Below are 27,850 nucleotides of genomic sequence, written 5' to 3'. Positions count from 1 at the left end.
TACAGTCGGTCAGAGAGAGAAGGAAAAAAACTAGAATTAGAGGGAGAGAGAGTTCTATCCACATGCCCACTAGCTGGGAGAGAGGGACAGTTCTGGCTCAAACTCGTTGTAGTCGAGAAACATTCATTTCATGGCCTGTTTCTGTCTCTTTGTCTCGGACATAGTGTACAGTCTCTGACAGGGACAGTCAGCCAGCAACCACCAGTCAACTCCTATATTGCTATACACAGCGGCAGGTTCAGGCTGAGTCTCTTACCGTTCATCCAAAGCTCCGGAGTTACGTGATTCAAACCGGACCACCTCATTGGAGGTCACTTCTGAGCTGCCCTTGCTCCCAGCTCTCCCATTGGCTGGTCTGATGAGGGCATCCCCACCCCCGTTCTGAACACCAGTCGGTTTGGTCCCATTTTCCAGGTTGAAGAGGTTGAGGTAGGACTCGGCACCATCCATCTGGAGAGGGGTGTTTCTGAACATGCCTGCGGGGGTGGAGGTGATTGGCTGGTCTGAGTTGTAGTGGTTCTTAAGGTTCAGGGACAAAGATCTGGTTGACGTGGTAACAGAGCTCCATGGTGACTCCTGGCCATCTACAGTAAACAAAGAAAAGTGTCCTAAATCAATTTAGGAACAATTCCACAGGACAAAAAGAATGACTGGAAAACCCACACAATTATCTCACCAATCACACACACACAAACACGCAGACACACACAAACTCTTGAAGTCAGCATGTTTTCTAATCCTTATTTCTTCTTTCCCTGCGTCAGTTCATCTCTCTACTCTAGCTCCTCACCCCCCTCTCCCTCTCACTTCATCCTTTCGTTCATTCTCCCCCTTCACATCCCTCCCTCTCTCATGCTCCCCATCCCACCCTCTCATCTTGTCTTCATCCCAATTGCTCTCCCTCCCTTTGCTTTCTCTTTCCCCAACTGGGGGGCGGGGGGGGGGGGGGGTAAGAGACAGCAGCTGCCAGTGAGTGGACCATGTCTTAGATTATCTGGAAGAGCATCCTGTGGAACCAGACCTAACCCAATCAGAGTTGGCATTAAACACACACCCGTCCACACACACAAGCACACACACACTACACTAAGCCAGCAACAGCATATGTAGCATTACATGATCTGTGGGCAGTACTCAATGTTCTAACAGTTGCTGCGTGTGTGCATGCTGGACAGTACCAGTTTCTTGTGGGGCAGAGTCAGTCAGTGTGCGATCTAATTTGTTGTCGTCGTTGTTGACAGTTTTCAGAGCGTTGTGTACACAGCAGCAGTGTGTACTGTGGGTGTGGTCCCCTCTGGTCATCAAACCGGCAAAAAACTGTTTTTCCTATGAAGTCCAGTCTGATTTCTTTCTACTGGTTTCCTAAATATCATCATGGAGTCTGGCTGTTTCCTAAACTCAGAAGGCCAAGCGCAAACGAAAATCTGTTTAATGCTTTTGTATGTGTTAAGGTGTTTGAAATAGCTCTCCAGGAACACGGTTGGAGTGTAAACCTAAAAGAGGGCCAAAGGGTCAAAGACAGAGTCGAAGAATTGCCTACTATTCACTTGGCCATTATTCCTTTTGAATTACAACACATGGAGCTCTAGTACGTATTTGGTGTATTACATATTTTGACTGTCTTACTCTGTGACTGAGTGTGCCCACGCTCCCCCTGCTCCAGGCCCTGGGTCTGTCTGAGTTCCGGGGTCTCCAGCTCTTTGAGCTGCTGGACCAGCAGGGCCAGGTGCTGGAGCAGGTCCCGGTTCTGGAGCAGCAGCTGGTGGACCCGGGCCTGGGCCTCCATACGGGCTGCCGTCTCCGCAGCCATCTGATCCTTCAGGAGCTGTACCTGATGGGGGAGAGAGGAGGGGTCAGAGACGGGGCCTGCTGGAGAAGGGAGCTGGATTCAATGTATCATTGGGGTGTGTGTGTGTTACGTAGATATAGGCAATCCATCGTTCAGAGACATAAACCGTTTTTTGAGTCTGGTAGTTCTGTTTGTTTATATGTCAGGGTGAGTTCTTCTGGATGAAGAATTCCATTTGCTATTACAGGCTACAGTCTCCCCTCTCCCTCTCCCTCAGAGACCTCAAGACTCCAGGAGGGGAAAATCTAATTGAATGCTTCGAATTCCGTTGCTTGGATCCACCTGAAATTGAAAATAATGAGGGGGCCCAGTTTGTTTGTGTATATAACTAACTGAGTGAGCAAGAACATTATTCTCTGGGCAACGCGGTCGCTACGGAAATTATATGCTAAACACAAATATGCGTTTGTGTTGACGCATGCAGAACCAATTTTACTGTGACAATAGCAGGCTTGATTAAGTCGTTCTCCAGTGCGCTGGGATATGCCCTTACTAAGCTCTCACTGCGCGTGTGTGTTTGAGTCCATCACCCCATTTCTGTGCAGACAGTGGCCCCTAGTGGTCATGCACAAAGTTGCAGGGTTGGCAGACAGGCGCTGGACTGAGGCTCGATGAAGTTTGCTGGACTTTGCATGTGTGGCGGACCTCTTTCACATAAAACACAGCATGCTACGAGTGAGTGTGTGGGTGGAAAGGTACCAACACGCAGCGTCTGTGTGTGAGTCTCAGTTGAATAAGGTCTCATGCGAGTGGTTGAGTGGTTACGGAATCGGGCTAGGCATCAGAAGGTTGCAGGTTCGATTCCCGTCCGTCACTTCACCCTACTTGCCTCTGGGGAATGTCCCTGTACTTACTTTAAGTCTCTCTGGATAAGAGCGTCAGCTAAACAACTAAATGTAAATGCAGACCAGTGACTCTCATTGGGGTGGACATCTGGACCAAACTACTACTAACAGATGGGCTGGGTAACCCTCAACTGAGGTTTTATGTGTGTGTGTGCACGGGCGCACATTGACAAAGTTGTGAGTTTGGTGTCAGTCTTGCTTGTATTTGCGTGTCTTACCTGGGCCACAGCCACCTGTGTGTGTTGCTGCTGTTGCTGGAGCTGCTGCTGGAGCAGCTGGAGGTAGTGCTGGGCGGCACGTGGGGCGAGGGACGGAGCGCAGGGGCTTCTGGGAGAGAGGCCCTGGGACGTCAACGTGTACAGGGAGCCGCTCTCAAAGTCCTGGGGACACGGAAACACATGTCAAAAACGAGACGAAGCTGGAATGTGGACGTGAACATTTGCCCGCTGGGATCTTTCTGTGTAATGGGCTGTTGCCAGTGTGTCAGAGAAAGAGAGGGGGAGAGAATGTGTGCATATTTGTGTGTGAGAGAGAACCAGACTGTTCAAAAGTGTGTGTATGTGTGAGTGTGTCATGAACTACTTGCCATGGACAGCATTGTCACCATGACCGTGGTGAAGGTCATGGTCTGTCTACCAGACAGCCAAAGAGAGAGAGAAGGAGATCCTAACAGAGAAGTAGATGTGAATCTCTGTCTCTCCTCCTTTTTTCAATCTCTCTACTACTGATGCTCCCTGTGTCTCATTCCTTTTCCTCCCTCCATCTTTTTTTCCTTCCATCGACATACTGTATGTTTTGCAAAGAGAAGAGGAGAGGAGGAGAGAGGAGAGGAGTGGAGGGGAGGAGATCCCAGGTGCTTTCATTTACCAGTCTGGGTTTTTGCATGTGCCTGTGTTGGTGTTGGTGTGTCTGTGCTTGACTGTGTGTGTCTGTGTTTGTCTTTGTGTTTCTCCAGGCAGTTCTGTGAGTTCTACAGGCAGCTGAGTATGATTGCGGGAGAGGCAGGCATCTTTTCTTAAGCAGCTTTTCTCCCTTTTCTTCTCCTGTCGTCCGTGGGGGAAGAATTGAGTGTGTGGGCATGTGTATGCATGTCTACAGGGATCTCATGACATCCTAGCGTTCAGAGCAAGATGAGTTTACGGAGTGTGTATGTGTGTGTGTCAGGGCCACTTAGAGGGAGAGAGATTAGTGCTCTGTGTGAGAAGGGTTTAGGAAAGGATGAAGAGCCTGTGTTTCTGGAATAACCCTGGTGATGTGAATGTGTAATTACTAACTAGCAACATACCACCACTGGAGGGAGCTCTAACAATACACTAAGATGGTTTCCTTTTACTATGAAACACTAAGGTAATTAGAGATTTTTTTTTAACGAAAGGCTGTGGTACAAATTTCAATTACAGTATTATATTATATTTACAGCAATAGGTGGAAACAGGTTTTGGTTTTTACATTTTGTATATATATATATATATATATATATATATATTTTATAAACATTTGACAGACATTATATAGATAATGTTTGCTACTATCGCCATGGTGCCATGTGCCATAGTCTTAAGAGAAAGTATGTATTTTGGTCATCTTTGTGTGCAAAGGTGCAACAAATCGCTCAATGTTACTTGACATCTTTTGACATTTTCCCAAGTGTCATTCTTCAGGATTTAATTTGCTGTGTCATTGCCAAAAGGGTACAATCAGTACTTGGTGCAAGGTGGGTTTCTGACCCTGTCACCCACACTGTGTCATGATCACATGAGGAAATCCTACTTCCCCTGTCTCTCTTTCTATTATTTCACCTTCAGTCACTCCATCTCTAACTCTCTGCCATGATCAAGCTATCTTTTTCTCCTCCTTTCCCTCTCTATCCCATCTTGATCACAATCTCAATATTCCTTCCTTTTTTTTCTTTCTGTCTATACACTTCCCTTGGTTCCTTTCTCTCTGTCCCTCCATTCACTTTTTATCAGTATGGAACAGCTGTTTAGGTTGACTCAGCTGGATTACTGACGCTTCTCTCCAAAATCAAAGAAAGCATTCAAAAAAAATGTGTATGGATTACGTGTCCCCCCCTTCATAGCCCCGAGGAACGTTCTGGTTCTCCCTCCATGTTCCTCCTCCTCTGATCCCTCTTATCTCCTTGAGGAACAGATCCTGGCCCCTTATTTGGCCGTTGAGTGGGAATGTTCTAGAAGGGGTAATGCTTCTCTAGAACCTGACTGACACGGGAGTGCAGAGGAAGGTACCAAGGGGCAGGACTGACACAATGTAACTTTCTCTCTCCCTCCTGGTCACTCCTACATCTGTCCGTCCATCTCTTATCCTCCCCTCTCCTACCTTCTCTCCCTCTGTCTCTTCATTTCATCTCAGACATTCAACACTGACTCCGTAGGGAGGCTTGTGGGGGAGTGTGTGTCAGCAGAACACAGTGTGTCAGCAGACAGAGGCAGAAGAGCAGAAACAGAACAGAAGAGTGCTCATGTAACAGTTTAAGCACGGACACTGCTATCATCGCACTGGCCAGCTGCTAATGTGAATTATAGAACAGAACGTTCCCTGCTATTGTCGCTGAGCCATCATAGATAAAGTGTGTTTGTATGAGTGTTAGCTATGAATGCCTGCATGTGAGGGACTGCACGCTTGTGTGCACGTCTTTGTGTGCGCGCGTGAGGCCTCACCCTGATGGTTTGTCCAGGTTTGACCACATTCAGTTCTGCCAGGCTCTGGAGGATCTCGTTGACTGCCTGCTCACACAGCGCCCCTCCTGCCGGGGGCTCCGCCGCCACCACGGCCCCCTCCTCTTCACGCTCAGCTCCTGTCAGCTGACAACCTGGGAGAAAGGGGCACACACACACACACACAGAGCATTACAATGCAAAACCTTAACTCAAATATAAATAGTGCCTGTGTGTGTTTGTAGACAGTGTTTCCAGTGTTGGTCGCTCACCCTCCGTGGCAGTCTCCTCTGAGGACTTGTCGCTCTCTCCGTCCGCCTGTCCATTGTCGTCCTGCTGGGCGTACTGCAGACTTATCTTGTGACACACCTCGAACGCTTGGCCGACCGTCCTCACTATACGCATGGCTTGAGTCTGAGAGACAGAGAGAGATATGAATTTTAAAGATAAATGGAAATAGAGATAAAAAACCGGAATGGAGACAGAGACAAAGAGAGAGAGAGAGAGAGAGAGAGAGAGAGAGAGAGAGAGAGAGAGAGAGAGAGAGAGAGAGAGGAAGAAGAAGATTGAAAAGAGACAGAAAAGTAGAGGTTAGTGCCAAAAATAAGAGTGCTACATTTTCATCCCATTAGCCTCTGTTAGACACTCGACAGCAAAATGACACTGACATAGACAAAGACTCAGAGGGAATTATATGAGGTTGTGGTAGGGACATACAGTACAGAGATAAAACTGCCTGGCCCTCCAGTGGTACAATCAACTCCCCACCTCCATAAGAGACACAGACTGTCTCTCCACCTTCAAGAGAAGGCTCAAGACGCACTTGTTCCGGGAGTACAACGGTACTTAGGAATGGTTTGCTGAACCCAATGCTAGTTTCCTCAAGGATCATAATGACTCTTGCTTAGACTGTTTCTCTTGTTGGTTAGTGGTAGCTGATTTAAACTGTTGTATTCTATTTGAGTTAATCCTATTTTTATTGCTTTCCTACAGGTACACTTGCACTTAGAGATTCATGTTGTGTAATTGTAACTTGCTTAACTACATGCTCTTATGGTTTCTTCCCTTAGCACTTATCTTTTGGTTGTACTTCTTGGTAGAAGGCACACACCGCCACTTAGTTAGCCCCCACCCCGTGCCTACCAATTGCCCCACCCCACCCATTCTCCCTTATCACCACTCATCACACCACTGTGCCTTATTAGTTGTTTCCCACCATCTCATACTGTTTTCATCTTTGGTTAGATGGCTGCACTTACACATGCTAAACATCTTATTGAACATTAAATACAATGTTGCAGATGAGCATATAAAGTGGCGGAAGTGCAATAGCATCAGTGGTTCAGGTCATGATGTCACTTGGTCAGTATTATCTATGGCCCTACGTATGTGTGAATTAAGTGCCTTGTAATATATGACCCAGGGAGTTATCATGGGTGTTATTTCAGTCATATGTTATTTCATATTTGGCTACCCGCAATGCTTTGGGGCTATCTTGTTGTTATTATCAGTGACCTATGCACTTTGTAAAGCTCTCTCTTGGAAGTCGCTTTGGATAAAAGCGTCTGCTAAATGAATAAATGTAAATGTAAATAAAGACTGAGTTCCGGTCTTTGGCGTAAAGCATGATGTAGGTGGGTTGGTGTCCTCTCACTTTCTTCTTGGATTTGAAGACGTTGCACCTGAACGAGTTGCTGGAACCGTCTCTGGCAATGTAGCTGAATATCTTCAGGTCCTGGGAATCGTGCGATACGTAAAAAATCCTAGGAAAAAAACACATCACCCATGTCGGTTGAAATTGGCTTACATGAATTCAGTTTCAAATGAACCTGACAGATACCTAATATGCACACTGTCTTGTATATTCTGGAGATCAAAGGGAGGGTGTGTGTGGTTTGTATCCCACCTCTCTGGTGGCTGTCATCCTAAATCATTCAGAGTCTATCAAGACTTCCGTAGCTAGATAGGAGGGGGGGGGGGGGGGGGGGGGGGGAAGCTTAGGCAGACTTCCTATGCCTCTGTAGATAAGCGTTTGTTTCATTTATGGGCAAACACGTCGATGCTGCTTTGCTATGCTGTGACATGGCCAATTAAAAGTTCCAGGGTGACATTGCTGGCGCACATTTTTCTCTGTCAACATTCTCTTGCTTCCGGGCTTAGTGGTAGAGCATTAGTTATGGTCGTAAGTCCAGACCAGCTACGAGATTAGGCAGGATCCGCATACAGAATATTAACAATCGTTCTGCTGCTTCTGTCCTGGTCACTGTACCCTATAGGACACATAAGACTCTGGCTCCAGGCCAGAACCAGCTAGCCAGGACTGATGCAGGGCTATAAACCATGTCCGGCAGGATCCCGGTGGCCCTGCTCGGAGCCTAGCACTACCACCAACGCTGGGAGAGGAATGCTGCAGGCTGGTTTCAGCACATCTCCGCTCCAGACCCCCCGCCACAACGTGATGTGTGGCTCAGCCAAATGAGATCCTACCCACAGAGACATGCATTCATCCCATAACATATCTCATTCCCTCACCATTACACACAAGCTGCCTGTCCTCTCTACAGCACATTAGCCAGTCAATCAACCAGATGATACAATAATACAAATACAAATCCCGTAAGCTCTATTAAAAGCACAATAGGTCACACAGACACACTGGACGTGGTCCAGCGGCCAGAGCACCAGTCCAGATACGTCCCTAAACACTCTTACATGCCGCACACGCGACACATGAATAATTCATGGTGTCCCCTACATTAGGTAAGTGTGAGTACGCTTGGCACATACTGTACATCCAGGCCCATTAGCGGAGCATAAGAGAGGGACTTGGGTACATAAAAGCATCAGGGTCATTCCAGAAGGCTCCTTTTAAAGGTGTCCGTGCTATAGGAGCTGTGGCTACTTGGCCGTATATTAGTCTGTTCTTGGTGGTTTGAATGGACAGTCATGATAAAGTTGTGGTCCTTGATGGATCTGCTGCACTTACTATTCATATTCAGATAAAAGTGCCAGCTGAGTGAATACATGTAAGCAAAGTCTTAGCGAGAGGCTGTGATTGGGGAGACTTCAATCTAGACAGGAGACGTTTAGTTCCGATCAATGACCATGTCAAATTCCAAAAGCAGAACCCCAGAAGGTGAGCCTTACTCCTTCAGGTTCCTCTGTACAGCTGGGTGAGGTCAGAGGATGTAGGTATACCTGTAGATGGGGTCCTGCATCACCAGCATCTTGCTCTCGTCCCAGGTCCACTCTTTCCTCTTGGGGGGGGATCAGGGGAAGGGAGGGCAGAGGGACATACTGTATCAATCACAGCACATAAACAGACCTAAATATATGGTTTTCTTTTTTGCAAACCGAGACAGATATGAGAATACCATGCTTGAGATATTCATTATGTATCTCGTGAGCTTATTGACTAATAATGATGCAATAACGTGTCCCCGCCTTTTGGTCTGGTCTTACCTTCTGTTTCTTCCTGAGAACCACCTTGACTCCGTCCACCGACACGATGATGCTGACTTTCTTCTTCTTGATGTTCTTGGCCTTGAACTCATACTGAGGATTACAAACACGCACAATCCACGGTAAGACAAGGTGGATATTACATTTAAATCCATTCTCAGTGTTCAAGACAACTTTGAAAAAAATGCACTTCACAAAACTGCACCCACCTCCCCAAGTACATTAAATGTGCATACATTATTGACCCAATCGCATTTTAGTAATATAATATTTAGCAATCTTCCTACCCATCACACACACACACACACCACACACACCCACCACACACACACACACACCCACCCACCACACACACACATCCCCTACCCACCTCACCCCAGTTTTCCCCCTGTACTTTACTGCCACCTCATTGCACAGATGAACAGATCACGATAACCCTAAAATAAAGCCAAAGTGGAATCAATATGGCCACCATTGGGAACATCAGGTTCTCGCCGACGGTATATTAGCTGAAGCAAAAGGCTAATGTTAGCGTTGTCCTTTTGGACGGTTGATTCCGCAGCTGCTGCCCTTTCGTGATACACACAGTGGTTCAGGGGCATCCGCCAGCCCAGAAACATCCTCCCATATCCACGGGCAGTGATGAGTCATCTGTCTCTATAGTGAGGGAAGGTTGGTTCAGGGGGGGTCTATCATTAAAGCGTACCACCTAGTCCTCTGAATTTTCCACACACTCATGCTCTTACACACACACAAAGCCACATACACACTCACACAAACACACACACATGCGGCTCCTGTATATTTCAGAGAGGTAAAAGAACAATGAAGAAGCCAGAATAAAAGTCATCTTAGTCTCGTTCACTGAATCGGACATGGCAGCTGTGTGTGAGTGCACAGTGACTAACACCCTACCTCGTCCAGCGACGGCCCCCACCCTGCCTACCACTCCAGACCACCAAGCCTCACACACTCATGTAGAACATGGACTATCTGGGCTGTGTTACTTGACCGGCTGGGAGAGGAGAGATGCAGAGCCGGGAGCAAGTACAGATATTAAAAACAACCACTTCCTTCATTTGTTGACCTTCTGGAGTGGCATGGACTAATTGGCAAGCTAGCTTTTCTGGGTCTGCCTGTGTATTAGGAGTGTGAAAGCATGAACCAATATGCCTAGTAAACATAAACAACCTATTCTCTGTGTGTGTGTTTGCTCACCAGCTGTGGTGATTAAAGATTGAGAGTCTAATTACCCTGCCCAGAGTCCTCAGAGGGTTGATTATAGCAATGCAGAGAGATACAGAGGCCGAGAGAAGAGAGCGCAAGAGAGAAAGAGAGAAAGAAAGATAGAAATAGAGGAGGGAGGGAGGGAGAAAGTAAAGAAGGGAGACAAACGGAGAACGTCAAGCAAAATAACATAATACTGGATTTCAAACATGTCTGAAAACCAAACAGTGCTGCACACACCCACACACTTCCTAGACACATGCAAATAGTAAAGCACACCACTTTCACTCCAGTTCAAGTGTGTCAAAATAACGTGAAAAAGGCAAACATTAGTCTTGTATTATTCACATTTTATGTTGGCATGGCGATGCAAGAAAAATTGTTTTGTAACTTCCTCCAAGTATGAAAATTTTATATTTTCTTTGCTTAAGTGCAAATGTGTTTTGAAATATTCAGACTTTAATGCACCTACATTGTTCTCGTTTCTCTCAGAAATACCGGAAAGCAAGCAATTAAAAGTTCTCACGGCATACCCCACCACTAAACTTCAAGATAGCAGGTACCAAAACTCTATGTAGCAAAGAAAAAGTGGAAAAAGCTGAGATATTTCTGTAACATTTTGGTCTTCAGAGAGAGAGACTCCACTGCAGTAGAATCATAAACAATGACAGATCGGACGTGCTCTGCAACCCTAACCCTGCTCTGCAGCCATACTTTACATACTGTCATATCCAGCAGCTTTTAACAGAAAACATTAATCTAACATTACTGCAGCAAACTGGCATTATTCTTTGTGTCAGCATATTCCGTACTCCTCCCACTAAATTCGATGCATAGGCGAGGACAGGACTGTGGGAAAGTTTCACTCTGGTCTGGCACATGCACAACTTAATTGAACGTTAAGTTACGTAACGTATCTGGCTGGGCCTGAGGGTCTAAAACCTACCCGTCTCTGCCGAACAGCCACAGAGATCCCAGTCAGCATTTTACAATGTAATCTATTAGAACAGCGATCGTCTGGCAAATAGTGTTGATAGAGCGCTAAGTGGAACAGGGACCGATGAAAAGCAAGCTGGCTCCAGGTTTTTAACGCTCCCTCAGCTAAAGGCTAACCCATGTAATGCTGTTGTGCTTAACCCGCAACTGTACACAATGATTTTGAGTTATGAGGCTGCTCTACTCAATGTACTGTCCTTGTTTTACTATTCTTGATGTAACTTCTGGTCCCCACAAGAATAGTTAACCCAGCCCATACACACAAGTTCTGAGAGACTGGCAGACAGACGCTTCTATTTAAAAGAGAAAATGTTTGTCAGGCTTCGGTAAATCAAGTTGACAGACAAACATCTTGACATCTAGTTGCAGCAGACGGGTGCCCCATTGATTGATGTTATTCTCAGAACAGGCTTATTTTATTCAGAGATATGCCACAGCCTGTTTGGCCGTGGCACTTGGGAAAGATGTTCTCTCCCTCCCAGGCAAAAAAGAAACAACCAGAGAAGTGTGTCGCCTGCCGTCAAATTCCCCACACTCCAAAAAGGAAGGATAGATAAATGAACAGATGCCAAGGCATGATAGTAAGAGTCAATCCACCATGAACTAGTGCTTAAAAGGCCTCCTTGTCCCACATCTTGGTGTCATCTCATGGTGTCAATATTTCTGGGGTCTCCAAGTACTCGGAAAAGTGTCCGCTCATCCTGAAATGGTTGTTTGTCTCCCCCCTGTGCGTCATTCAAAATCATGACTTTGACAGACCGAACATCTAGGCTGTTCAGGTGGCCTCCGATCCCCCTCCCCTGCCATCCCTCTCGAGAACAGAAACACACTTTTACCCCCCCCCCCCCCCCCCCCCCACCCCAACAGATATGAACACACAGCCTCATCAGTTGGAACCCCCCCCCCCCCTCCCACGTCCTTGAGGGGGAAAACCAGTAACATCTGAAGGACTTCAAAACCACAGAACTTCAACCTCCCCCCCTCCCCTTCTGATGCAACTAGTCCGTCCTCAGAGACATAGAGGGCCGTTTCACAAGTGCAACACTGGCTCCACAGATAGAAACACACCGTTTAATCAATCACCGAAATGTTCCCAGAAAAATACCCACATCTGACATCTCAGCCCGTGTTCTCAAACAGACGGTCTCACACATTTTCACCAGCTACCAACATTCAAAAACAAACAGGCAACATGTTGGTGACATGCATGGTTCCACTATGGTTGTCCCACGGTTCTCACATTTCCCCCCCCACCATTTCCTCCAGTTGTCTTGCGGTTCCCCTTACCCGAGTATGAGGCCTGGTCTGGGAGTGTAGAGAGTAACTGTAGAGTGCTGTCTGGTTTAGGGTCCCCATGATCAACAACATTACTTTACACTCTTACAGTGGATGCTCAGAGGTGGATAGAGACCAAAGTCAATGGCTTGTTTGACACACCCATGCAGGCTGCACATGCACACACACCTTACATGATTACTGGAGGTCCAGTATTTACACAGTGTTATCAGCAGGGCTGTCCCCGACTAAGATTTTCTTTGCTCGACCAAAACTCGACTGAACACTTCTGAAAATAAAACAATTACATTTAGTCATTTAGCAGACACTCTTATCCAGACCGACTAACAGTAGGTACAGGGACATCGCCCCCCATCATTTGACACGGTCTGGAATCAAACCGGTGACCTTTTGATTACTAGCCCTATTCCTTAACCGCTCAGCCACCTGACTCCCTGTCAATTAATTTTTTCTTTCTCTAAATGTCACAATGTTTTTCATCAAACCATTTTGTGTGATGTTAACATGTACATTTTTCAACCCAGCACGTGTTAGCATGCATTAGCGAAGTAGGCCAACTTACGGTTTTCAAGTGGTATGCCTTGATCATTTTCAAAGTTGTACTATGGAATATAAACCGTTGTTGGCAGTGTGCATTCAACATGTTTTGAGTCACCCGGTACTTTGATGAAATGCTTCCATACCACAGATTTCCTTACTATTTTTCCTAAAGGATTAATAACACCAACTGTAGACAAAGTATGGTAGAGTTTGTAGTTTGGCTAACAGCTACAATTGTGTTCGTGTGCCGTGTGCAAAAAAAACAAAACGCAGATTAACGAAAGGGAAAACCGTAACACGTTTAAAAAAAAGCAACAACACGTTTGCTTTATTTTTCTTAATTAATATAATCTACAATTTCTGTAGAACATTTAATTCAGCAATGGTGACAAAAGCGGGAATCAGATCTCACACTGCCATACGGCTGCTCGACAAAAGCCTCTTTTTCGCCGACCAAGAGCACATCGACTGAGTGGGGACAGCCCTAGTTAGCAGTCAACTGTCCCTCAATGAAAAGGTAGCCTTACAGGAGCGAATCCATTGATCGAAGATTAGATTGAAATGAATTTTAGGTTGGCTAGAAACACAGAAAGAGGAGGGTGGGTAGGGTTCCCCATCTTGTTTTCAAAGAAAGTGCCATGAAAAGGAGTGGATCTCAATTTTGCACAAAAAAAAGACGGAATGACCGACTGAGAAACTATAGACTTCCCAGCAACCCTTTAGGGGTGTGTAGGGTGGGGGGCTCAAGAGCCAACGGAATGCAGAGGGCATTGTGGGTGACTGTCGTGGCTCTGGGCCCCACACAGGGCCTCACAATGAGCCCTATAGATAGTATCCCGGCAACCGTCCTCAATACAATTCTGGAGTTGAGGGGGGGATTTTTCTTTTTCCCCTCAAAATAGATGTTTTTGGGAGATGCACAATGAGACGTCCTGTTCAGCTGGTGCACCGAGCTGAGAAACGCAGCAGCTGGCTGACAGACTGAAAGCTGAAAAGAAAACTCCACTGTGTGGACGCGGTATAACAGTTGAAGGCTGACACGGAAACAACAGAAATTACCTCAAACTGAACAGTGGCTGTTTCACTCTGTTAGTCTCCTGTATCTTTCGGTTAGCCTTGGACATGGCCAAACGGTGACTTGAGCAGTTTTTTTTCGGTTACGAAATGAGCTCCCCGAAGAGAAACTGCTCTCTCACACACTCTCTCTCTCTCTCCCGCTCTCCCTTGTCTCTCAACAGATGTAAAGAGAATCAGAGCTCTCACCTTCCGACAGCAGGGGACAGTCTGTGAGTGAGCAGTTACACGGGCGGTCGTTATGACAACAACCTTGACCCAGATCAAAAGTGTGTTTGTGTGTGTGTGTGTGTGTGTGTGTGGCAGAGAGAGAGAGAGACAGAGAAAGAGAGAGTAAGTGAGAAAGTTTGTGTGTGTTTGAGTGTGTAGGAATGCGCAAGTGTGTGTGCGACTGACTTCCGCCTGAGTGCGGATATTATTGATTGGGCTCCTGGGCTCCACTCTTGGCAGCACACAGAGAGGCTGTCTGGCACTGGCTGGTAGGATAGACAGAGAGAAAGAGAGAGCAAACCAGAGAGACAGCATTAGTGGGTTGTCAGATCTAACGGACCTCTCTCCTAATGTAGGTTACAGCAGGGTTACACGCGATGGAGCACTCCAGGGAGGAGCTGTGTGTGTGTCTGTGTGTGTAGGCAGGGGGGAGGCAGCGTTCGAGGCTTACCCTTTGCTGTGGTACAACGGTAGTGCTGAGATAAGGAGAAATGGAAAACCAGAAAAGAACACCACTGTAAACCTGTAAGCCACTCTTAGACCAAGACCTGTCTGATTATATCAGTGTTGTTTGCAGTCTGGCACAACTGTGGTGTGCCACTGCTTCGTTGATCCTTGCAGTGTGTGTGTGTATGTGTGTGCTACTTCCATGCGTGCTGGGACTCGAGTGCCTTTCTGACAAGAAGGGCCAAGACAGTCCCAGGGCTATAATGGCAGGTACTCTCATACAGACAGACACATTCACACAAGAACCAATAAGTGTTAGTCAGCAAATTACCAGAGATACAGAGAGAGGGGTTTAAACAAGGCTTAAGGTTCCTGGACAACAGGAGTCCAGAAGGGGAGAAGATGGAAATTGTGGGCTTGTGTCCATAAAAGGCTGATGTCTAGCCTGGTCTGGCCTGGCCTAGCAAGGCATGGTCTGGTATGGCCTGACAAAGGAAGGGACTATGATGGTAATAGGATTACTAGGAAGAATCCTGCTGGATCAGAGGCCACAAACCCCCCCCGCACTCTAGACAGTAAAACAACACATGCATACGCACACACGTACACACACACAGCAACATGCAGGGTTTACCCCAAACATGTAGGTGGAGGCGCCCTTAGTCGGATGCAGTAGATTTGGGATCAGGGGCGCCATCTGTCCTAACAGCATGTCCTCCAAAGGCCCCAGGACGGCGTATAAGCCAAGAGAGAGAGTCCTAGTTTGGGGACAACAATAGGACTGATGCCCCAGCTCACACACTCCGGCAGCAACACCCTTCAGGTCAACAGTGGATTCAACTGCATTGGAGCACTGTCAAGAGGCCAAGATGGAGGCAGATGTGAACACATTCATATCAGACGTGTGTGTGCATGAGTCAGGCAGCCACGGTCAGACAACTTGGAATTTAGAGCTGATTTACATCATGAGATGACAGAAGCTCTGCTATAGATGGGAGATAGGACATAGAAGACAGAGGACTAGAGATAGGAGATAGGTGATAAAATAGAATACGGAATAGGAGACAGGGGACAGAGAACAGGAGATATGAGAAATGACAGAAACAGAACATAGGAGATAGGGGACAGAACAGGAGATAGGGGACAGAACAGGAGATAGGGGACAGAACAGGAGATATAGGACAGAACAGGAGATAGGGGACAGAACAGGAGATAGAGGATAGGGAGAGAGAGAAAGAGAGAGACATTTACAGAGAGAGAGAAAGTTCCAGAGATCTCTGTGACCAGAGCAAATCAGTCTATGATCTCACAGTGGAGGTCTGACTAAAAAGCCATCAACACACTTTGCCATGATCAAAGTTGCAGAATAAGATCACCCCCCCATGCAATCACACACACACACACACACACACACACACACACACACACACACACACACACACACACACACACACACACACACACACACACACACACACACACACACACACACACACACACAATTGCAAGGATTCAGCTAGACCCATGTCTAATGCACATGATCAAAGGCACACAGAGGTACAGTCAGAGATAGACACACACACACATTACGGCCCCCCCACAGTGAGAAGGAAAATCTGAGGCTGAGGTTTGAGGAATTTTTTGGGGAAAAAACGTATTATGTTCCAAATTATGCTAATGCCTCAGATGCATTAAGATTAAGAAGATTAAGAAGCAGATGCTGTCATTATCTATTTGGCAAACTGTATGATAACTTGATAACAACACACAATTTACATATTATTTATATGTGTGTGTGTGAACAGAAACAGACTAACAGACCTGGGTCAAGTCTTTTACACAGAATCCATTCCTCCTAGCCAGGCTCAAATATTTGTCGAATATTTTTCTATTTGGTCCGCGCCAAAGTTGTAAGCTTTCTCCAAACAGTGTTCCAGTGCGGCGCCACTGCTAGATCCGACACACCCTGACAGAAGCGTGCAGAACTTTCTAGTATCTGTCCAGATTCCTACAGTATGGAGATGTTCTACTCTCCCCACCTGCTTACATTATATATGAGTCATTAGTGACAGTTAACAACACACGTCTGTAAGCTGGGGGCCTGGGGAGATAGAGGAGAAGGAGAGAGAGCGAGATAGAGAGCGAGAGAGAGAAAGAGAGAGAGAGAGAGAGAGAGAGAGAGAGAGAGAGAGAGAGAGAGAGAGAGAGAGAGTGAGATAGAGAGAGAGAGAAAGAGAGAGGGAAGGAAGCTGGTAAACTGTCATTTTTTATTATAGTCCTCAAACTGAGCCTGTGCCACTATCACACACACATAGACACACTTGGAAATGTGCGGAAGTGCATGCATATACACAGATAGGCCACCAGACACTCCTTTATGGATGCACAGAGGGAAGAAAGGGAGAAAAACAGACAAACACCTTGAGGCGTTTGAAGTGGCAGAGCATCCAGTTGGAAAGAGACGAGGCCATGGAGATGTTCACACACACTAACATTGTTCGAAGTAGGGCAGGCTATCTTTCAGTTGAAAAGCCTCCGGCAGTGTCCTCAATCTTTACACAACAAACAACTGACCTATAGCAGAATGACCCCGGTTCCGGGAGTCTGTCACCCGCTCACACTGGCCTGTGTGTGAGAGACGGATGGACGGACAGATGAGAGACAAACTTTTTAAGGTTGGGTAAAGATTTACTCGAATGCTCTACACTTAAACCTTTTATTACTGTTACACACACACACGCACACACACTCCCACTCCTACAGAAAAGTTTCAAAAGGAGAAGAGGACATGCCTCAGCAGCAATGTTGGTTGCCAGGGAGACCAGAGGAGTGGCCTGACATGTGCAGTTAACTCAGGACAAACTGCAGATCCTGGAGAGCTGAGCAATAGAAAAAAGAAAAAGAAAGAAAGAGAGGGGGAAAGAGAAATTGAAAGAAAGAGAGACAGAGAGACTGAGAGAGAGAGGGACAGAGAGAGGGAGAGTGTGTAAAGCGAGAAAGAAAGAGAGTCCTTTCATTGACTCAGCTCTGTGTGACACAGGAACTCCAGACAGTCTGTTAAAGTCCCTGACAACATCCAGCTATGTATACTGAGCTGTGAGTGAAGCCATCTTAAAGCACTAGAGATTGCAGCTCTGCAGTTTCAGTGGTCAACATAAGCGTCGTCAACATCGAAAATGTCTTGTTGGTGGAAGAGAGTGAGCTATGACTGCGATCCATCCTTTGTGGGCAGATAGCTAGCTAGCTACAGTACTTCAGGCTAGCTGTGACTAACAGGCTCAGTGACTGACTCGGAAAAAATGAAAACCTTCAACCAGACACCTGCTCTTTTCACACCCGTGTGCACACTGACTTAAACACACTAGCTCTCTGGTGCTCTCTCACACGTTTGCTCACACACACACACACACACACACAGACACACACATACATACAAACACATGAAAGCATGCACATACGGAAACACACACACACACACACAGCAGTCGTGATTGAGGTGCAGTGAGTGGTAGTGAGTGACAGCAGTGGTGAAATGAGAGGAGATGAGATCTGTCCTGAAGATGTTGCCGGATGTTTTTTTGTGCCATCCTGGGACAGGGCCGGCGGTGAGGAGGTGGCGTTTGGGGGGAGGTTATAGTTATTTAATGGTGGTGGCAGTGGTGGTGGGCGTGGGGGTGACTGGGGAAGGATTAGGTGTGGGAGGAGATGGAGAGATAAGAGGACTGTCAAGGTAAATAAACCAAGTGATGAAAAGAGCTGATACAGCCTGTGGGGGAGGACTGGGGGAGCTGTGGGAACTGGAGGACTGGGGGAGGTGCGAGAGCTGGAGGACTGGGGGAGCTGGAGGACTGGTGGAGTTGTGGGAACCGGAGGACTTGGGGAGGTGGGGAAGCTGGAGGACTGGGGAAGCTGGAGGACTGGGGGAGCTGGAGGACTAGGGAAGCTGGAGGACTGGGGGAGCTGGAGGACTGGGGGAGCTGGAGGACTGGGGGAGCTGGAGGACTGGGGGAGCTGGAGGACTGGGGGAGCTGTGGGAGCTGGAGGACTGGGGGAGCTGGAGGACTGGGGGAGCTGTGGGAGCTGGAGGACTGGGGGAGCTGGAGGACTGGGGGAGCTGGAGGACTGGGGGAGCTGTGGGAGCTGGAGGACTGGGGGAGCTGGAGGACTGGGGGAGCTGGAGGACTGGGGGAGCTGTGGGAGCTGGAGGACTGGGGGAGCTGGAGGACTGGGGAAGCTGGAGGACTGGGGGAGCTGTGGGAGCTGGAGGACTGGGGAAGCTGGAGGACTGGGGAAGCTGGAGGACTGGGGGAGCTGTGGGAGCTGGAGGACTGGGGGAGCTGGAGGACTGGGGGAGCTGGAGGACTGGGGGAGCTGTGGGAGCTGGAGGACTGGGGGAGCTGGAGGACTGGGGGAGCTGGAGGACTGGGGGAGCTGTGGGAGCTGGAGGACTGGGGGAGCTGGAGGACTGGGGGAGCTGGAGGACTGGGGGAGCTGTGGGAGCTGGAGGACTGGGGGAGCTGGAGGACTGGGGGAGCTGGAGGACTGGGGGAGCTGGAGGACTGGGGGAGCTGGAGGACTGGGGGAACTGGAGGACTGGGGGAGCTGTGGGAGCTAGAGGACTGGGGGAAGGACAAATGGATAAGAGGGGCGATCCAGGCTTGGACATGGGTTGGTAGTGGCTCTGTGCTGTCCAGTTAACAGACCTGGCAGCCTATATGTCTGTCTCCCTGTCTGCCTGCTTGTCTACCTGTCTGTCTACCCATCTACCTATCTGTCTGTCTGTCTGTCTGGTTATCTATGTGGAAAAAGACCTGCTGTCTACCATTACATTTTACAAAGAGAGAGGGAATCATTTAACTCTACCTAACGGACATTAAAAAAACATTATAGAGAGAGAGAGAGGAGAGGGAGAGAACAATGCTCTGATTGAGTCTCTACCGTCGACCCTATAAGAGGGAGTTAGTATGCAAGTCAAAGTTGGAGTCAGAGTGAGCCCCGTTGAGTGCTGAGAACAGGGGGAGGAAGGGCCAGGACAACAAGGCCAGTGGGCAGAGTGGAGTTAACCCCTTCACATCCACCCTGGGGCAGGGGGGGGGGGGGTCTGAGACTGCACCAGCAGACACATGTAGGCCACCAGGCTCCGGTACATCTGTTCACACACAACCTTCTTGTCAACAAAACAACCGAGACAATGCACCAATTAAGTGTTTTCTTTAACCCACTCCCCAGAGCCCGCCCTCCCTTTTGTGACCTCCATCCCCCTCAAAGCCCATAACCCAGCCCTCCCCCCCATCCCCCCATCACCACAGATCAGTAACACCCCCAGGGAGAGTGTAGCTCTGCTCCCATTTAAACGACTGTTATTCAACTCAAGTGTGTGTATTTCTGTGTGTAAATCCCTGGAGGGTGTGTGCGTAAATGTGTGCGTATATGTGTGCGTGTGTGTGTGGGGGAGGTATTGATAATTGTTGCAGTGCAAACGTGGGCCATAATGCCATACCCAACACATATGTTTGTGTCTAACATGATCACTGGCTTTAATTGATCATGTAATGTCATGACATGCCATGTGATGCAGGGCTGAACACACATAGTCCTAAAATACAATACCTACAATTATTGGATAACACACACACAGGACAACAAACATGCTCACAACACACACAGAGTGTGAAAACACACACCGACACACTCACAGATACTGAGAGGACACGCACAGTTGCTATTAGTACTGAATCTGGATAGCTGGGTTAGTGTGTTTGTGTGTTAAACAGACCATTTATGTCACTACAGAGGCAGTGATTATGGTGTTAGCTGCAACCTGTGTGTGTGTGTGTTGGGGGGGTGCCCTTCAAAGATGGTTAAGTTTAGACGTGCTTCGATGCCAGTGGTGAGAACAAAAAAACCTAAGATCTTGGCATCATTAGACATAAGCAGCTTTTCCCCTACAGAGAGAAGGGGGAGGTTAGAAGGAGATAGAGAGGGAGATATGAGATGGAGAGCTAAGATGGGGCTAAGATGGAGGCGGGGTGACAGAAGAGAGGGATGGGCTTCTTTCAGAGTCAGCAGGTTGGCTGGGTCGGCTGCAGGGGAACAGCTGTCGCTACGGTGATGAAATGAGTCTGATGAAGTCTACTGAGTGAACTTAACTATGTATATGACTTGATGCTGTCCAGACTGGACATACACACACTCACTGGGCATACACAGTAAACACATAAACACATACACGTACATATATACGGTTGTTTAAAAGGAAACAGATCTCAACTGTGTGACATTTTGGCAGAGAGGATTTAGAGGCGGCAAAAGGCTCAGCTGTTTTCAGATGCCTCTGGGAGAAGAATTTAGGAGGTGTAATTCCTTTAGTTTTTCTGTCAATATTTGTTTGTTTGTTTGTTTGACATCCCATATGTCACTGATCCATCCACGTCTAAGCCCTTAGCAGCCTTAGTCTGTGTGTGTGTCTCACTGACACACACACGCACCGCGGCACAACCACAACAAAACTATCAGCATGCATACACAGAGGAGGTGACAGCAAGGTAGAGAGTTTGTCTCTCCATCTGTCATCTGCAGCACGCACCCACCTTCCTTCACAGCCCCCCCCCCCCACGCCAACTGCTCCTCGACTCGGGCCCCACCCCCACCCCATCCTCTCCTCTAGGCACCGCCTCTCCTCTGACACAGACAGGCGGACAGGGAGATGAGCAGACCCACACAAAGACAGGGAGACGGGCAGGTGGGTAAACAGGCGGACAGCCCTCCACCTCCTAGCACCCCCACACCTGTTTTCACGCCTGGACAGACACCGAGGACCGGGCTGGACTGAGCAGAGCTATTTTTAGAAGGAGAAGAGTGTGGGGGAGCACAGCAAAACAGCAGGGGGTGAATAGGGGATGGTGGAGGGTTGAAATATATGGACATGAATAAATATTGGGTTGGGGAATCCTTCTGGAGATGCTGACGATCTGAAAATAGCCCCGCTAAAGTGGGAGCCAGACTGTGAGGGAAAGAGAGAAACAGAAAGAGCTAGAGTGTGTTGTGTGAGAGTGTGTGTGTTGGTCGTGTGAGAAAGAGAGTGCAACAGTAATATTTCCCCCAAGGGCGAACAGACAGATATAGCTGTCTGGGGGCAGTGAGCTGTGAATGCCTCAGTCCAGTCCTTGATCAGACAGACTTGGTGAAAGGTTTACTGAAGCTATTATCATACAGAAATGGAGCAGCGCACATATGCGCACATGCACCCATGTATGTACTGGTTCACAAGTACACAAATGCACAGAAACACACACATAAACACACACACAGACAGATATTCTTTTTCCTTCTTCATTTATTTTTCTTTGCCCCTGGGGCGACCGCTATTCCAGCTCAGAATGTCTCCACAGGAAAGTCTCAACCAGAAAGGCCTCTTTTCATCCCATCTCAGCTTGACCTGCAGGTGTGTGTGTGTGTGTGTATGTGTGTGTAACTGCTTAGGCTATGGCTTGCTGGGCTCAAACAGTGTTTTCCTCCCATCTCTCCCAACATCACCATCTCTATAGAGATTATCTATCTGCTCTGCCTTCTTTCATCCATCCTTCTCCTCTCCTCTTATCTCTCTCTCTCTCTTTCCTATCCACCTCATCTCTTCTGCTTTCATCCCCCCTTAGTCTTTCTCTCCCTTCCTCACGGTCACTGTAATCTGAATGAAAGTGCTTATCTCAATCTCTCCATGGGCAGAGAACGAGCATCAGTCAACAACCGTTATTGGCAATATAAAGAAGGCCTGTCAGGCAGGCCCAGTTCAAATCAAAGAGAGAGAGGGAGAGAGAGGGAGAGAGAGAGAGAGAGAGAGAGAGAGAGAGAGAGAGAGGGAGAGGGAGAGAGGGGGGGAGAGAGAGAGAGAGAGAGAGACAACCTCCTGGCAGTCAATAGTCATTTAGCTGGGAGCTAATTACTTGAAATCTGCCATTGACTACATCTCTGACCCCATCAAAAGCTCCTAGAGTGGCCCGTGGACTGATCAGAACGCTGGCAGTCCCACTTCCTGTGCCACTTCCTGTGCCACTTCCTGTGCCACGCCAAGATGTAGGTCACGTCTCCGCAGGCTCTTAAACACATAAACCACATGCCCCACACCTCGTCTTCACTTCTTTGGGACTTGATGTAGCTAGCCACTCTCGTTCCGCAAAGGACTATACGTAGTAATAACTAATATTAGTAATAGTATTACAGACTCGAGTAATAGAGAGTGATCGTAATCACTCTCAATAATGAGCTATCCGAAACCTGAATAGTTGCTGCCTTGCTCTTAGGGTCATGGATTCAGTGCAGTTAAGGGAAGAGAGCTATACTTAGTACCAGCCCTTTTGTAATGCTAACAACGGCTTGGTCTAATACATGAGAAACACATGAAGTGCATCAATAATTGACAGTTTTTATGTTTTATGTTAGTCCCATAGACAAGACTGTGAATATGATTTCCAGATCGAGCTTGATGGTAGGCCACTACCATTCACTGAAGTTACTCCATCGGAAAAAATACACAGGCACACACACACGTGCGCACACACACACACACAACTGCAGTTCCATAAAGACAATTCCCATAGGTTGAGCAAAGCCATAACTTATCAAAGCCATTCATTATTGAGATATAACCAGCCAGCTACTGTATTTTGCTGTCAGGAGAGCTTAGGCACAAAATCAGAAGCAAAAGCAGTACCAACTCTCAGAAACATGTGCAGGCACGCACACACACGCGTACATCCACACCCCATTCCAACACACATACACACACACACAGACGTGACCTTATCACACATTTGGGCATGGAAACACACAACCTAGCCACACGCCACCCCAACACACTTTTAAATGACACATTTTAAACAGATATACAGGGGAGTCAGAGACAGTTGTTGACAGTGGTTGACTTGCAGAGGAGTATTCCATTGAGAAATGGGCACAGTTACAAAGCAATTAGCCCCCCTCTCAACCCTTGCACCCCTCCTCAGCTTCTAATTATAACCGAACGGAATCCACCACCCCCCACCACCAGCAGTAATCAAAAAATAAATGCATGGCATGTTTGCCTGCCTTTCTGTCTCTCTACCTCCGTGCTTGTCTATTTATCTGTCAACCTGGCTGCCAACCTCTCACTGTTTACCTTCCTGACCGTCTGTCGGTCTACCTGTCTACCTTCCAGACCGTCTGTCTTTCTACCTGTCTACCTTCCTGACCGTCTGTCTGTCTACCTTCCTGACAGTCTGTCTGTCTACCTTCCTGACCATCTGCCTATCTACCTCCCTGCATTCCTGTCTCTGTGGCTGTCTTTCGCAGCCTGACGGCCTGTCTGTCAGTCTTGTCTGTCTGTCTCCCTGCCTGCATGCCCATATGTGTCTACCTGCCTGCCTGCCTGCTTGCCTGTCTGTCTACCATCCTCCCTCGCTGTCTTGCTGTCTATCTGGGACTTGGTGGCTTCCCTCACTTGAGTGGACGTAGGGGAACAGGAGGGAGGGAGGGGTGTTTTTGCAGATGGTTTAACACTGGCTGAGTTAGTTCACGCCACTGAGCAAACATGATTAAGAGGGGGGCAGAGAGGAAGAAAGAGAAGAGACAGGGAGAGGGGGCGATGGAGGGAAAAGAATGAAAGCTTCTTCCCAACTGTTTTATTTGAGCATTATGTTTTCATTGTACATGTCATACTGTCGTGTCCTTAAAGTAGACCTACAGTTCCACATTTTACATAACAACAGTCAGTTGATATGTAAAATGGCTACGGACTGAATTTTGTATAAAAACACTTACGCCGCCACCACCCCCCAACCCCACATCCCTCCACACACACACCCCCAAACACACACACATTTTGGTGCTTTTTTGTTCTACGGGCCCACTTATTCACAGGTTGATTAAGTAGTGCAAAATATCCCCTCTCCCTCAAATAAAGCTCCTCGAGGGATCCCATTTATCCACTTAACACAGAGATGTCAGCAAGCTGCCTCTCTGACACAAACACACACGCACACAACACACACACACACACACAATAACCCACTTCTTACTAAAACAGAATACGTCCAAAGACCACATCCTCCGTTGTTCAAAAAACACCCACTGACCAATAATCCTGGAGACAGTTTTACAGTAAGTGCAGTTAAATAATGAGAGAGAGAGAGAGAGAGAGAGAGAGAGAGAGAGAGAGAGAGAGAGAGAGAGCAAGAACAATAACGAGAGTGTTACAGAATTTTAAGTAGAAAGGAAATATCAATTCCTTCCAGTCACTTAGAAATTCCCTAAAAGTCTCCGGGGTGATTTCTCTGGGGTATGCAGGGTGTTAGAGAAGGCTTGAGTCACAACGGTGTCATGTCTCAACCTAACCAGTGACACACTTAGATGAGAGACTTTCATCTCATTGGACATTTTCACTGATGCGTGATGTCCAATGCACTTGCAATGTACTCCACTAGGGTGGCTGTATACCGAGGAGGATGAATGAGAGAGTGGGAAGGTAAGGAATATTTTGAACATGGGTCAGGTGGAAGGACAATACAGTGGATAACAGTGGAAGGGAAATAGAGGAGAGGGGAATAAGAGAGAGAGGGAGGGAGGGAGGGAGGGAGGGAGGGAGGGAGGGAGGGAGGGAGGGAGGGAGGAAAAGAAGGAGAGGGATAGAGAAAAAGAAGGGAGCAAAAAGAGAATCAAATGAACAAAAGAAGAGAGTCAAAGAGAAAGAGAGAGAGAACCAATAAAGCTGATCGGCTGAGACAGGGCTGATTTGTGGTCACCTCTTGTCAACTCCAAGAGTGCAGTTCATCCGAGCGCAATGATCAGAGCAAAGAATAAAAACACGAACATCCTCAAAACCCTTACACAAACTCTCTCACACACAACTACACGCGTGCTGAAATGCAATCCTGCTTACACACTAACCCTTCCCTGAAAAACACACAATCATGTTGAGGTGGCTTCGGGTAAGGTGTGTATGCACACTTTATTTCCCACCACTCTCTCTTCAAACTCCCCCTATTCTCTCTCTTATTCCCCCCACCTTCCCATCTCTCTCTCTCTCTCTCTCTCTCTCTCTCTCTCTCTCTCTCTCTCTCTCATTTCCCAAAAATCCACACACCCCATCTCCCTTTACGTCAGTGTATTCCCATGTTTGCTTTGTTGTCCAATAAATGGCTCCTTGTGAATGAAGATGGTAAACTTCCCTGAGCAGTAGTGTTTGTGCTGTGTGTCTAATTGCAGCATAGGACAAGGCAGTATTATTCAGGTGTGTATCGGCACGTAGAAAGATATCAACCCTGAGAGGAACTAACTGCAGACAGTACAGAGCACACTGTGCGAGCAGAAAACATTGTGGCTCACTCAAGAGGTAAAACTGTGCTCTCCCGCTTAACGAAGTATAAGCAAAAGCACTGTCCCCAATTGCAGTGTGTGGAGGATGTACGTGTGCGTGTGGGTGCAGACGTTGAAAGACAAAGAAAAGTGTGTCCGAGTTTTCGAGTGGTTTCTTATTCTACAAGGCTCAGCCTCATCTGTGTGTGGTAGTGTCTAAAACTTACCCTGATTCTCCTCATGGCCGCCACAATCTCCATCCGACTATTGGGCCTGGGCACGTCCAGACTTCCCACATACTGCATCATCATAAACACACATGATTAGTCACACACGAGTTACAACACGCGCACACACATACTGTAGTCACTGCTACTCAAATGTATACATGTCGCATATTATAATCACGTTGAGGAGACAACTAACTAACATTATCACACAACATTGGCAACAATCAGTGGGAAAATTTAAAAAACATCACATTATCGGTAGCCGCATTATTAATAACCTATATATTCCGAGGTCAATCACCCATGTGACTGAAACTGTGACGTTCTAAACATTGTCATTGGTCTTACATGCTGGTATAAACAGTAACTACTGTTAAGGTGTAAATATAGCAACGTTTTTCCCTCTGTTTTAAGTAGGCTAACAAACACAGTTTGTGTAGAATCGGTTATGGAGGGAAATGTTTTCAAATTACTTCCTCTCCATGTTAACAATGTTATGATAGCCTACCTTATAATGTATCAGTTAATAATATGCAGTAATGCACCTGTCCAGCAAAAGAAAAAGTAGCCTACATTTGAGCACTACATGAGACATTTAATCCGGATCTCATCCATGGCAACCACCGAAGGGTCGGTTATCTTAAGCGGGAAATGGCAGAATAAACACGGAGTTTATGTCTACCAAACCGTAAAAGATAATTTCCTATAGCCTAGTCACCTTGGCTTGAAAATTTATCCCGTGCTGGTATGCCTCTTCGTTATGAAGGGGGACTCGCGAGTCCGCCACATCATCCACCAGGTTGTACCTGTTCCGCGCGGGCATTCTCGAATAGTATCAAGCCAGACTTCTGTCCAGAGGCAAAGAACACCGGAGATCGATGTTAACGTGAACGGGAACACATGTTGGAAAGCATAACCGCGGACCCACTATGAATCTACCGAATACTAGAGATACCGCTCCGCTGAGATTGATTCCATTGTGACAACTGAAAGAAGCGCGCTTTCAAAGCCCCGGATCCCGACTTCAAAAAGACCGATTTGTGCGCCTCTTTTTGCTTTTCCGAACAGCTACAAGCTCCTTAATTCCTAATATTTTGTCGAAGGTCTACAGGTTCTTTAATTTTAGGAATATATTCTACCTGTCACCACTTAAGCTATCGGACGTTCAACTTATCTCTCGCTCTAAAATAATTTTAACACTGCAGGTGGATGAGGTTTGCTGACGGTGTTTTTGAATAACGCAAACCCCACTCCTCTAAGCGACTCTCAAGAGCAAAGTCCCAAATCATGACGTAAACCAGTCTTCTGGGAAAACGTTGCCAAATGGGCTACCCACTGAACCATGAGGTAATCGAGTAGGCTACACCCCTCCCTCCCTTACCCCATCATTGTCACCAACTGCACATGCAGAGTCTACAAGGCCCTCGGGACAATTTGACTTTCCAGTCCAATGGTTGATTTCAATACTGTTATGACTTTTGAAGGCTGAACTACTGACATTCCGTTAGGAATCACACTACACTTCCAGTTCTAACCAAAAACGGATTTATACTTGCTTTCTAAGACATGGAGTAGGCCTGAAAAAGGCTGCAGTGTAAGTAGCTACAGGAGGCTATTGTACTGTATTACTACTTAAGTCCCGCAATGTGATCGAATTTTTCTACATTTGTT

The 27,850-nt window shown here is 47.2% G+C and overlaps 1 protein-coding gene across 2 annotated transcripts in view; it reads right to left on the bottom strand.

The window, feature by feature from the left end:
* si:dkey-34e4.1 (carboxyl-terminal PDZ ligand of neuronal nitric oxide synthase protein) overlaps nt 1-27,502 on the bottom strand; it is a 41,466-nt gene extending 13,964 nt beyond the window's left edge. Inside the window, exons 1-10 of one of the 2 annotated variants that reach the window (XM_047045041.1) lie at nt 26,898-27,502; nt 26,177-26,248; nt 8,832-8,924; nt 8,568-8,626; nt 7,024-7,132; nt 5,642-5,783; nt 5,373-5,524; nt 2,913-3,074; nt 1,627-1,831; nt 257-584 (exon numbers count right to left, since the gene is read on the bottom strand). In XM_047045041.1, the coding sequence (XP_046900997.1) occupies nt 257-584; nt 1,627-1,831; nt 2,913-3,074; nt 5,373-5,524; nt 5,642-5,783; nt 7,024-7,132; nt 8,568-8,626; nt 8,832-8,924; nt 26,177-26,248; nt 26,898-27,002 (1,427 nt within the window). In that variant the 5' untranslated portion in view covers nt 27,003-27,502. Of the gene's footprint in view, nt 1-256; nt 585-1,626; nt 1,832-2,912; nt 3,075-5,372; nt 5,525-5,641; nt 5,784-7,023; nt 7,133-8,567; nt 8,627-8,831; nt 8,925-26,176; nt 26,249-26,687 lie in introns of both variants that reach the window. The other variant, XM_047045042.1, reaches the window with a different exon arrangement.
* Nucleotides 27,503-27,850: the final 348 nt, after the last annotated feature.

This window comes from Hypomesus transpacificus, chromosome 22, assembly GCF_021917145.1.
Source record: "Hypomesus transpacificus isolate Combined female chromosome 22, fHypTra1, whole genome shotgun sequence".
Classification (NCBI taxonomy): Eukaryota; Metazoa; Chordata; class Actinopteri; order Osmeriformes; family Osmeridae; genus Hypomesus; species Hypomesus transpacificus.
The sequence above is the reverse complement of the archived record's forward strand: the minus strand, read 5'-3'. Positions and strand labels throughout refer to the sequence as shown.